The 12,408-nt window shown below is 40.2% G+C and overlaps 2 protein-coding genes across 3 annotated transcripts; both read left to right on the top strand.

Moving 5' to 3' along the window:
• Positions 1 to 73: 73 nt before the first annotated feature.
• Positions 74 to 2,406, top strand: rps9 (ribosomal protein S9). The gene is made up of 5 exons (XM_073485170.1): positions 74 to 98; positions 864 to 976; positions 1,091 to 1,213; positions 1,390 to 1,576; positions 2,145 to 2,406. Exons 2-5 carry the CDS (start codon positions 880 to 882, stop codon positions 2,320 to 2,322), a joined length of 585 nt encoding a protein of 194 aa, XP_073341271.1. The 5' UTR covers positions 74 to 98; positions 864 to 879; the 3' UTR covers positions 2,323 to 2,406.
• Positions 2,407 to 2,633: 227 nt separating this feature from the next.
• On the top strand, positions 2,634 to 11,665 carry mboat7 (membrane bound O-acyltransferase domain containing 7). 2 transcript variants are annotated; one of them, XM_073486210.1, is made up of 9 exons: positions 2,634 to 2,765; positions 4,277 to 4,356; positions 5,326 to 5,455; positions 5,830 to 5,956; positions 6,047 to 6,203; positions 6,560 to 6,755; positions 7,530 to 7,682; positions 7,821 to 7,997; positions 9,466 to 11,665. In XM_073486210.1, the coding sequence occupies exons 2-9, from the start codon at positions 4,281 to 4,283 to the stop codon at positions 9,875 to 9,877; spliced, it is 1,428 nt and encodes a 475-aa protein (XP_073342311.1). In that variant the 5' UTR covers positions 2,634 to 2,765; positions 4,277 to 4,280; the 3' UTR covers positions 9,878 to 11,665. The 2 variants fall into 2 exon arrangements, with proteins under 2 accessions (XP_073342311.1, XP_073342309.1); XM_073486208.1 differs by having other exon boundaries at positions 2,676 to 2,765; positions 4,274 to 4,356; positions 9,466 to 9,969.
• Positions 11,666 to 12,408: the final 743 nt, after the last annotated feature.

The following is a 12,408-nucleotide window of genomic DNA, read 5'->3' as shown; positions in this document are numbered from 1 at the left end:
GAGGGGCATGACGGGAGATGTAGTGCGTGCGTCAGCCCTATAAGTGAATGGGAACTTCCTTGAACGTCCTCTTTACTGCGCGAGCCTGAGCGAGACAGGTACGGGAACCGCCTCATGCCGCATTACAACACAGACTCACAGCATTTTTAACTTGAAAATGTACTGAATTACATAGGCAGTTTAACGAAACGTAGAAGTACGAGCCAAGATGTATTTTAAATAAACAGCGTATCGTTTATAATGGATTTAGATTAGAAGCTAATTCGGCTAAGCTAACGTTCTCACGTTGAACAACGTGGTGCGGCGTAGCTGCGGCCTAGTCGTATGGCTGACAGATTACCGGTTTCTAACGCATATTTACATGATTTGTGTAATTACAAACACATTTAATGCATATTCTCTGGCCTAGCGGTGTCATGAATGCATTGATTTACACACTACATGCGTTTTCTTGAAGCTGACTTCTCGCAGAGCTAAATGCTAACGTTTTTTACAGCAACCATTTGTGTTAGAGGTTTATCAGCGACCACAATGACTTAGAATAAACACTCCTGTGGACTTGTGACTTAAAGTTTGAAAGATGTAATGCTAATGAAATGACATGATTTTAAACTAGGCTGTCTCAACCCTCATTTATTCACAAACATATCACATCAGTTTATAAATTAATTTGGATGCAATTGCAGTGCTGAAGTTTTAATCAATTAGGGCAGTTCAGTATGAATGTGAGGAGGATGTCAGTTTAAGATGAGGGCTTGGGGACATGTCTAGTTGCTTCTAATCTAATGTATTCGCTCATCTCTGATGTACAACTGGCTTTTTAATTTGCACTGACTAACATATCGTTTGTCCTGATGTTGCAGGCACTCCTAAGCCGCCATGCCCGTTGCCAGGAGTTGGGTTTGTCGCAAGACATATGTCACCCCCCGTCGTCCCTTCGAGAAGTCCCGTCTCGACCAGGAGTTGAAACTCATTGGTAAGCTTGTGATTTCATGTTCACCAGTGTGCAATAAATTGTCATAAGCCATCCCCTTGTTTGCCATAGAGGGCACTGAATTTGAGGTTTGACTGTTTACTCTCCTCTCTCCAGGCGAGTATGGACTGAGGAACAAGCGTGAGGTGTGGAGGGTTAAGTTCACCCTGGCCAAGATCCGCAAAGCTGCCAGAGAGCTGCTCACTCTTGACGAGAAGGACCCCAAGCGTCTGTTTGAAGGTACATAAAATGATGTTCAAATGCATGTTTGATCAGTATATGGCCTATGATTTAACTATCAACTGTCAGACTCTCTGTGGTGTCAAGAATTCCTCGTCAATGAGGCCAATATAGTGTAATTGTCATATGCACTGTGTATGTCTCGGATTGTAAATGGCTCCTGTTTTTTTCCCCAGGTAATGCTTTGCTCAGGCGTCTGGTGAGGATCGGTGTGCTGGATGAGGGTAAGATGAAGCTCGATTACATCCTGGGCCTGAAGGTTGAAGATTTCTTGGAGAGGAGGCTGCAGACACAGGTCTTCAAGCTCGGACTTGCCAAAAGCATCCACCATGCCCGTGTCCTTATCCGCCAGAGGCACATTCGGTAAGCTCAAAGGCCCCTGGGCACCAAACATCATAAATGAAGGGGTCACAAGTCTTCTGAGGGACTCATGAGATTTTCTCAATGCTTCCTCTTCCATCAGAGGACCATGAAGTTATAACGCTGTCCGATGAGATCAGTTAAAAATTTCAATAAGGTCAATTCGGTATCAAAACCGTATACCTTGTCAGTAGACATTGCCCAGAGCCAATCCTGCCGCCAAGGGCTTGGACTGAGGTGTTGTGGCTGTCAGGTAAGGAGTGGGGGATTGCACCTCGGGCAATTGGTACTATTTACTACACCTTGTGTGATGTGCAAAGTACTCAGGCTGATGATTAAAGATAATGCATTCAGATTTTCTGTGGTGTCAAGAATTCCTCGTCAATGAAGCCTGCAGTAAAAAGATAGCACTAGCCAATCTATGTTTTAAAATGACTAATTCAGGATGCTATTCTCACTCAGTCCAATACAGAGAATTTAAAAATGAGATTTATAAAGAATTAAAAAGATGCAATATGTGAAATGACTTTAAATGTTTTTCTAAAGTTGCCCTCATTATCTGTCTTGGCAGTGTGCGCAAGCAGGTGGTGAACATCCCCTCCTTTGTGGTTCGCCTGGACAGCCAGAAGCACATCGACTTCTCCCTGAGGTCTCCATACGGTGGCGGACGCCCAGGCCGCGTCAAGAGAAAGAACGCCAAGAAGGGCCAGAGTGGAGCTGGAGGAGCTGACGATGAGGAGGAGGATTAAGAAGGATGTCGTCCAGGGAGTGTGTCCTGATACTTCCTGTTCTGTCAAAACTTTTCAATAAAAATGTTTGGTCTGACCAGAGAACTGAGTTGTTTGGGTTTTTTTTGTTGCTCTCCCTACGATGTTTTTAAAATGTTTGACTGTTTAGTACTGGGGGTTTTTTTAATAGTGCAAGATAATCATGAACATTAAGTCAGATATGTAGTGTTGTGTCGAGGAAGGTTCAGTCTACCAGAAATCAATGTACATGAACTAAGTCAGAATGGTACAGTCCACCCCGCTGCAGTTGGGACGTACCATACACGCCCACTAGATGACGTCATTTCTCAACACGGAAGTACATTCCTCCCGTGCTTTGCTAGCTGTGTGTGAATGGGTAGTCATATGTGCAGGCTCTACTGGAGACCGGAGTAATTATACTGGCGATTTAACACATTTTAAATGTAAGTACTGGAAAACTTTACGACCCGCTCTTGTTCATGTATCAGTCGGTCACTGATAGCTACTAAGCTAATGAGCGATTAGCTTGTTTTCCCAGTGCTAGCGTTTGTACAGCTCTCGTAACTACCTACATACTGACACAGGTACATACAGCCACGATTACAGTGGTTTAACCTCAGTTTTACATTTACTGTGCTGTTATTTTTTTTATAATTAGTCACAATCCTGTCGTCGGGCTGTGCTGCTGTTAGCTTGAGTGAACGTAACCGCTTAAAGTCAGTCGCGTTGACGGTTAACGTCAGCTTTTAAAGGCGAGGAAGTGGTGGACGCTTTTACTTATGAACTGGTTATTTTTTTCGAGTTATGATTAAATTTAACAACAGTAATTTATACTGTTAAAGTCTTTACACCTAATGAAAGTGATCATATACGTAGTTGTTAACCTCTGCTTTCTCCTGAGTTCAAAAACAGCCAAGATCCCCTATGGCATTATAGTCCAGAGCAGCAAGTTTCCACATGTTATTCCATGTTATGCAATATCAGCATGCCTGTTGTGCCTTGTATTTCATCTCTTCATGAACTCTATAGTTTCATTAGCACCGTTCAAGAATAATGTTGCTTTGTGCTGCAGCTGTGTTAAAACTTATAAGGTGCTGTTGCACACAGCTCGCCGGAAATTGCTTCTCACACGGATGAGTTACTGTGAAACACACCCTGAAGATTGCTAAAGATTAATCCAGCAGCACAATTCCTGCTTAAGTTAAATAAACTTCATCACTTCTTACAGTTGAAAATAAAAATGCTGAGTGAAATGGAGAAAAATAAATGAATGTCTGACAAACCACTTTCATATAAAAATAATAGTAATTCATTTTATTTAAAGGCGCCTTTTAAAAGCACTCAAGGACACCTTACAAAAACACACATAACAACAGTACATCAAACAATATAATCAGGTAACATTAGTGTGGAAGTTAGTGCAATTTTGCAGAGATAAATAAATATACAGTATAAGTAAGATGTGCCTGCCAAAAACACTCCTACAAATGTAAAAATGGAGATAAATGATTGGTCATATTAATGATACGGAAAATATAGCAAAGACTAAGAGGTCAGATTTCATTGTAATAAAAAATCCATACCGCTCAGCCCTTGGTGGTGTGTGTAGTCACTACACCCACCTTTCACTCTTTCCAACTGTAAAATAATTACCTCTGCTTTGTATTATGATCTTATTAATATGTGATCTTGCGCTAACAACATCCTCAAAACCTACTATAGGATTTAATCAGTATATCTGTGATGCAGTCATAATGAAAATAGCAACTATCAGCTCCGCCAAGGCAGTGTTTGTTGCAGGGTATCGGGCTAGATCGTGTTGTACTGCCAGATGGGTTGCTTTTATTGTGTCTATCATGTTGTTCACACATAATTTTGGATTGTCAGTTAATGATGTTTCAAGTGCATATGAACATTATTTATATGAGCTGTGTTTGGTGTTATGTGCCAGCAGAGCGATGTCTCCTGATGAGCTGGTGTACCTGGGAATTCTCGCTGCCTCCATCCCTGTTGGATTCCTCTTCCGTTACCTCAGTGAGTCATTTGGTCCACGCAGACTTTCAACACAAGTTACAAACATGTATAGATTTCAAACATAATCAGCACAATATGCATCTATTTTTCTATTTGACTAATAGTGTTGCTTATACCCAAATGGTTTCTGTAACTGACTTCTCTTTATGTCGTCTTCGAAGCTAAAATTTGGGGGGAAATGATCAAAAACCAGGATTTGTTATTGTTTGTCCATCCCCTACACAGTAGAGGATGGACAAAATACTAAACAATATTCTATTGTTTGGTGTTTATTATATTATATTATATTTTAACATTTTGTAAGGCGAAGGGCTGCTCTTTATCTACTGCCTCATGACCATACGTATCCTGAAATGTGTCTAATGGGATACTGGATCATTTCTTTACAGGAAATCCTCCTGTTGTATGAAGGGATGAAGGAAGTTGAAATCTGCTTAACAGTCTCTGCTCCATAGTATTAAGGATTAGTGATGATTAATCTGGTGACCATGGATGACAGTGAAAGAGGACTTTAATTAATCTTTTCTTTTGTTCAGGGTTTTGCTCTTCAACCTAATGTCAAGCCTTTCAGTATGCTTCACGTCCTTGGTCCTGTGTTGTGCTACTGCAGTTTATATGCTGTCCCGATTTTTTAAATGTTCTCTTTTTGTCGTATAAAACAGTTCTGCAGGTTTTCTAAATGCTGTACCTGCAACATTGGCTCAGATTGTCCTTTTTGGGCCTCCATTAGCTATACTTGCACTTTTGAGAGATGTTTATAAGCCTGTTGTATTTTCGGTTGCACCTCTCCTGATTGACAGCGGCAACTAATTCAAAAGCAGTAGGTGGGAAGTGATGCGTTTTCACACCATGTTTGTATTTTTATTCACTGAAGTTGATAGCACATCCTGTTTATGACATCAACACAGTCATTTGGTGTGTCTCGGGTGCTGTTCCCACCACATGTAACTCCTACTACTTTTACTTTAGGTCCTCCAGTGAAACAGGGGGCAGCTCTTCTTCTGGGCCTCTCCATCACCATTGCCACCTGCCACATCCACACACTCCACTCTCTGGTGACGGTGATTGGAACATGGATTATTATAAAGAGCAGCTGGCGGTGAGAGATGAATATTCGTGCCTTGACAAACGTATTTAACTGTATGACACAAACACACAGTTAGTACCAAAGTCATGACATTTGGTCTGTGACTTAAAGCTATTTTACATTGATCCATCTGCCCGTTATTATTTTTCTTAAGTACAGTAATTAATAAGTATACGTAGGTAAGCATGTTTGTGTACATGTGAATATCTTTAAATGAATAACATCTTCTAATGAGTGACTAATCAGTTAATCAACTAATCGTTTCAGCTGTAGTGTGCAGTAAAAAGCTGGTGCACACAACAGAACTAATAATAAGTGCAACGGAACAACACAGTCTAGTAAAGTGTAACACATGTAAACTCACAACATGTGTCTCTGTCTACCAGGCTCGCCCCGGCTGTGAGTCTCAGCTGGACCTTTCTCTACCTCCTCTTCTTCCGGCTCATCACTTGGTTCGGTCTGCCACAGCCAACACCTTTCGCCAATGCCGTCCAGCTGCTTCTCACTCTCAAGGTAGAGAGACCTCATCAGTGGATAAATCAACTGCAGCGACACAGCAGCGTCTTTGTTGATGTTTGATGCATCTTTCTGTTTTTAACTCAGATGGTGAGTCTGGCCAATGAGGTGCAAAGCTTCCACATAGAGAAGAAAAAGGAAGTGAGCTCTTTCACCAAGTCTCCTGTCATCGGGGGTCTGTTGCAGGAGCCCTCTCTCTACGATATCCTGTCCTATAGCTACTGTTACATCGGTGTCATGACCGGTAAGTCTGTGGAAATGTACTTATGCACTTATCAGAATTATGTTTGTGTGTCAGCTGTTACATTCATGTGTGCTGTTGTTGATGTTCATTTGCTTTTGCATGAATTTTAACTGTTGTCTCTCTTTGTCTCACTCTCTGCTTCTTGTCCAATATTGTGTGAGTCCACATCATTTTCAGTATTATTGAAAATTACTGCTGACTTGTTTTCTTATCCCCCCCTCCTCCTTTCCAACAACACCTTCTCCTTTTTCAAACCACACTGTCCTTCGCTGGTCCCTTTTGTGTCTTGCATTATCCCGATTCTCCATTTTTGTCATCTCAACACTCCTTTATCTCATCCCTCCATCTCCTCAAAGGTCCGTTCTTTCGCTTCCAAACATATGCCGACTGGCTGAAGCAGCCGAGCCCGCAGGACCTGCCCGGCTGGGTGCCGTGCCTGCAGCGATTGAAGCTGGTTCCTGTCTACGGTGCTCTGTTCCTGGCTGTCAACTCCGTCTTTCCACTGGCCTACGTTCGCACTGAGGAGTTCCTGGATCAAAACTATTTCTTTAGGTATTGTGACAATGAATTACTGCCCTGATAATCTCTTTTAATAACGGTAACAATGTCAGTTACAGGAGCTGTAGATTTATAATATAATGGCCATATCATATCATATCATATCATCAGTATTGCCTAATTTTGTTGTATTAATATTGTAATTTTCGATCAATCAAAACATGAGCATAAATAAAATTGTCAGCAACTTCACACTATTTAATCATTTAAATGCAAAGAGAAGAATAGATTGCATTGAATCTAAACAACTAATGTAAGATGATGTAAGACCTGCCAGCTAAAAACAAAAGAAACAAGCAAGTGTTTTTTGGTGGAAAATTAGATTTTTCTTTTAATCTATTAGACCAAGTTTAACTGTGGCATAACAAGAAGACCGCTGCATCAATATTAGGGCTTAAATCTACAAGCTCTTGTCAAAGCTGTTTCTTAAATGTGGTGAATAATATTTCAGATTTTTTCCTAAATTGTACCAGGAGCCAATTAACTTAAACTGCAGTGTACTGATTGTGCAATTTGTCTACTCACTCTTTGTCAGGAGTCTGGGTACAATGAAATGAGATATATGAAAGCAAACAGAGCTGAGATTAAAATAAATACAACAGCGCTGCTGTTTAGAAAAGTAAAAAGATATTCTTATCAAATCCAAGAAGATTAGAAACTGCGGAGGGCCCAGTAGTTTTTTTTATTTAATTGTCTAACACCCCTGCAGTTGTTTGGTAATATTAAGATGAATAATGTATTTTTCTCTGTCTCTCTTACTGTCACCAGGTTGTTCTACATGATAGCAGTATTCTTCGTGTTTCGGATGCGTTTCTACGCAGCGTGGTGTGGAGCTGAGGCTGGTTGCATCAGTGCAGGTCTGGGCTGTTATCCAGAAAAGGCGCTGTCCAAACCTGGAGGAGGACCCACTGTCAACTACAGGTAAATGAGCACAGGATTAACACGTATATTAAAAGAGGATGCATCAGTAATTGCTCACTCACTATCTTGGTTGGAGTTCTTATTTTGTTGTTGAAAGTTATTTTTTTTCTTTTTCTACATTTTCTCCCTTGTGACCAGCGCCGATCCCTCCGCTGAAGAGAAGTACGACTTCAGAACCATCCAGAACATCGACTGCTACAACACTGACTTCTGTGTGAAGGTCCGACATGGCATGCGTTACTGGAACATGACTGTGCAGTGGTGGCTGCATCACTACATCTACCCCAATTCCCCCTTCAAAGCCTACACGCTCAGGTAAGGGTTTATGTGTGCAGCAGTCTCTGCCTTATATGGACGAATCCCTGTGCTCATCCATAACTCCCTGTGTGGTGTGTTCAGGCATTAACCTTTGGCCTTCGCAGTGAGATAAAACCAGTGAGGTGGCAGCAAGCATCTCCAGATTTTCGAGCATGTTGTCTAGTCAGTCTCTCTTCTTGTAAACATGAATTCTCTACAGGGATACCAGTGAAGCTCTGTCTCTCTCTAACATAACATTATTTTATTTCAATTCAAACTGAAATAAAAAATGATTTCCCACATTTTCAGCTAATTCTAGCGTTGTTAGATACTAGACGTTATAGCTGTGATAGCATATGTTAAAAAATATCAACATTCAATAGCACAGTGGCATAATATTTTTAATTGTCAGTAAAAGATAGAGAATTGTTGTGTTCTGTGTGTTTAGAACAACAGCATCTAAGGTATTTTACTTCTGACCCAAAGTATTTTCCTATCAAATGAAACTCTGCTGTGTGAGATTCCTCAGACCTGATAGCCCTGAGGGGGGGAGCTGAGCTTTGAGATTTACAAATGGCTGTCGGTCCAACAACAGGGCAACAGACTTATCAACAACCGTTTACTGAGCCGTCTTCTTTAATACTTCAGTCATGTTTCAATGTGAGCCGTCATCAAGCTGGGTCTGCGTGTCGGTCCTTCAGGTGCTTTGCTAAATTTAGCCCCGGTCTGTACGGCCATGCTTGTATCCTCTGCCTTTCCTGGTTCATTTGCCTCAAATGCAAAGTATTCCCAAACAGCAGTCCTGTTGTTTTATTTTTTTTTAACCAAAACCGCTCACAGAAGCTCTGCACTTGCGACACCATAACAAGCAGACTAAATATACAAATCAATAATAAAAAAACATCAGTAACATATGCTTTTATTTAAAAATGCTTAAAACAGCTGGACACTATAGTTTTTAGCAAACAGTACCTGAAAAGGAGTAAATAGGGGACTTTTTTAAGCCATGAATTTGTTCATTAGTGAGTATTAATGCAGAAGGATTGATAGCAGTCTAACAGTGTGCTTCATTTGTGTTTTTAATCATTTTCTGGACAACATTGGATGTTTATGGCACAGAGCAAGAAGCTAAATCAGACTTTGGCTACACGCAGAGTACGACAATAGTCAGCAGGATCAGTTCATTGTTGTTTTGTGGTCTTTGAATTGTTGGGCAAAACTTAAAAATCCTTTCAATCTCTTTTTATAATTTCATGAAAGACAGAATACACGCAATTATAATAATTTATTATTATTATTATCATTTTAAGTATTTAATGTAAAATTTGCTGTAAAACTGGCCCATTTTTGCATACAATCTTCCATGATCCTGCCGTAGCATCTTCATTTTTTACCTTAATTCAATCAAATAACAAAAACAGAAACCCTCACAGTGGTGTGTCTGTTCGACTTCAACATTTCTCCTTTTTTTTTCTGTAATTCTCAGGGCTGGCTGGACCATGTTCATCAGCGCCTACTGGCACGGACTACACGCTGGGTACTACCTCTCCTTCCTCACCATTCCCCTGTGCATCGCAGCCGAGTCCGCCATGGAGGCGTCAGTCAGAACCAAACTGGGTCCTCGTGGACAGAACATCTTCGACTGGGTTCAATGGTTCTTGAAGATGAGGGCTTACGACTACATGTGCATGGGCTTCGTGCTGCTGAAGGCCTCTGACACCATCAACTACTGGACATCCATCTACTTCATCATGCACATTATCGCCGTGTGCTGCATAATAGTCGGCAGGGTCCTGAAGGGAGGAAAAAGGGAAGGGAGAAGAGGGGACAAGGAGGAGAAAAGAGACGGAGAGAAGATCGAGAACGTGAAAGAGAAAACTGGAGAAAAAACAGACTGAATGGAGGCACACAAAGGTGGTCGGATACTTTTTTTGGGACGTGACGGGGAGTTACTTCAACATTGATCGCACCAACACTCATTTTTCTAGCAACAAACAGGTCGAATAAGATTTCTTGTGGGAAAATGTTAAAGTTCAGCTCGATCTTATTAAAAATACAGTAAATCAGGCAAAATGTGACGTGAAAAATATGGTGACAAAGGTTTAAAAAAGTACTGTGAACACTGGGAGAGGAATGTTTGAGCTCTATGAATGTTACTTTTATAGTGTGAGTGGCAGCCGGGTAAATAGATCGTTCACTCTGTACAGTATGTGTGCTTTTCAACTGCACCCAGTTTTAAGTGTCTAAGTGAACTGCATTACTGGTCAAAATGAGGTCGTTGAAATGTCAAGGCGAGTCAAACAATAGCCCTCATAATGACTATAAATAATTAAAAGAGAAGCTCATTGAATGTGATTAAATTGATGCCCAATGAGCTTTCATAAGTAAAAACAACAGTCCTCAGTATTATGTTACAATACCATTATACTGGAGTACAGAATGAATATATTATGAGGGTATTGACATTAGGGCTCGGCTGGCATTTCCTGTGTGATGATCCCATTTTTGTGTGTGGGCTCAAAGTTTTCTATTCATTAATTGGATCACATTAAACATTGTAAATAGAATTTTTTTTTTTGTAACAGGGGAGACACTTCAGGTAAAAATATCCACAACTTCAAAGAAGTATTTATTTGAGTAAAGCCAGTCTGATCTAGAAATGTAAGAAACTTAGCACATATTTCATTAGATAATGAATAATTTGCAAGTAAGTAATGTAATGTAAGTAATCAACTCAGAAGGTTTGTGAAATCTATTAGTTTTTGTGTTTTTTACCTGTAGTGTCTCCCCTCATCCATAGTAAAACAAACTGCAGCCATTATTATCTGCAGACATTATTTCCTTCAGAAGCAGAATTACAAGCACGATGATGCACTGTGAGATCCAACTGGTTTAGTTTTAAAGCAGCTACACAAGGTCCAGATTACATTTGTAATTATATTGTTCACTTGTTTTAGAACTAGTCTTAAGCAACCACAAGCTTTTCAGCATTATAACATTCCCTTATTTTATTTGCTGAACATGTCTGCGTTTACTCCCTTGAATCCAGTGAATCCGAAATGTTTTTCTCTGTTTGAAGGTTTTTTCTTTTCTCCTTACTGTTGTTCTGCCTGTAACTGTAAGTGATTCAGATCATATCAGGAACATTATGCACTGACATCTTGATAGCAATGTCCTGTGAAGAGTGTGCCATGTCAAAGATTTCACTGCCAACATGTCTGTACTGCCATCATGGACCATTCAGGGTTTGGACCAAACATTTGATACGAAAAAGTTGCAAGTTTCACATCATACTACAAGCTGCCAACGTTAAGTCATGAATAACAGCACAGCTGGGGCTGGGCGATATGGTTCACATCATTATTACAACAATAATTTGGTTATTTTCCAATATGTGTATTGCTATATGGAAAATGAATACAACATCGTATATGAAATAATCCGACTGATGTTACAAATAGGGTTGAGCGAGTACGAGTATCATTAGACGAAAACCCTAAATGTTCTGTTACTCTTGTGATCAGAAACATCAATCTGAAGCTCAATTCGGAGGCTGTTCTGTCGATAGTCTAAACGATAGATCTAGCAACTTCTGATCAACCCTTATTAATTTCAGGCTCCACTTCTGGTTTAACAGATACAGATTATTTAAAGGTGCACTCACTCATCCCTATTTAAAGGGTAAGGCCACTTATTTTTACACATTAAAGTGTGTTTACAGGTCTTGGGGAGTGCTACTATGTATGTGAAACAAGCAGTAAAAAGCCTTTTGTGGCTCCAGAGGAAGCTACATGTTATTGCCTCCACTTATGTCACACCGTGGCTAAGTTGCGTTGTGGGTAATGTAGGCACCAGGTTTTGAAAAGGAAGAAGAATGTGTGGAATAAAAAAGGTGATATCTCCAGTTCTGCTGTATCGATTTTGATCCCTTTTTTTTTTAACTGTCCACAATAAGTCCAACAGTGTTAAAGCAGAACTGGTGCCTACATTACCCACAATGCAACTTAGTCACTAAGTGACATCACTGGAGGTAATTTGTCAGATAACATGCAGCTTCCTCTGGAGTCACAAAAGGCTTTATACTACTTTTTTCACATCAGCAGTAGTACTCCCCAAGACCTGTAACCACACTTTCATGTGTAAAATTGGTGGCGTTACCCTTTAAAAAAACAATAAACTGCCACAGTTTTATGTATTATCTGTGACCAAATGTGTAATATGTGTAAAACAATGCGATACACTCCTGCTGAAAGTTGAAAATAATCAAACTAAAATGATCGCCCAGCCCTGACCACAGTAAACTGTATTTTAGTTGGAAAACATGCGGAGAGTTCTTTAACTCACTCCTGTCTGTGATAACTGCGTCTCTCTTTTATATGAGCATGACTGACAGCAGAAATTAAATCTCCAACTGTGTTATGTTCTCCAG

This window comes from Pagrus major, chromosome 17 (genome assembly GCF_040436345.1).
Source record: "Pagrus major chromosome 17, Pma_NU_1.0".
NCBI lineage: Eukaryota > Metazoa > Chordata > Actinopteri > Spariformes > Sparidae > Pagrus > Pagrus major.
The sequence above is the reverse complement of the archived record's forward strand: the minus strand, read 5'-3'. Positions and strand labels throughout refer to the sequence as shown.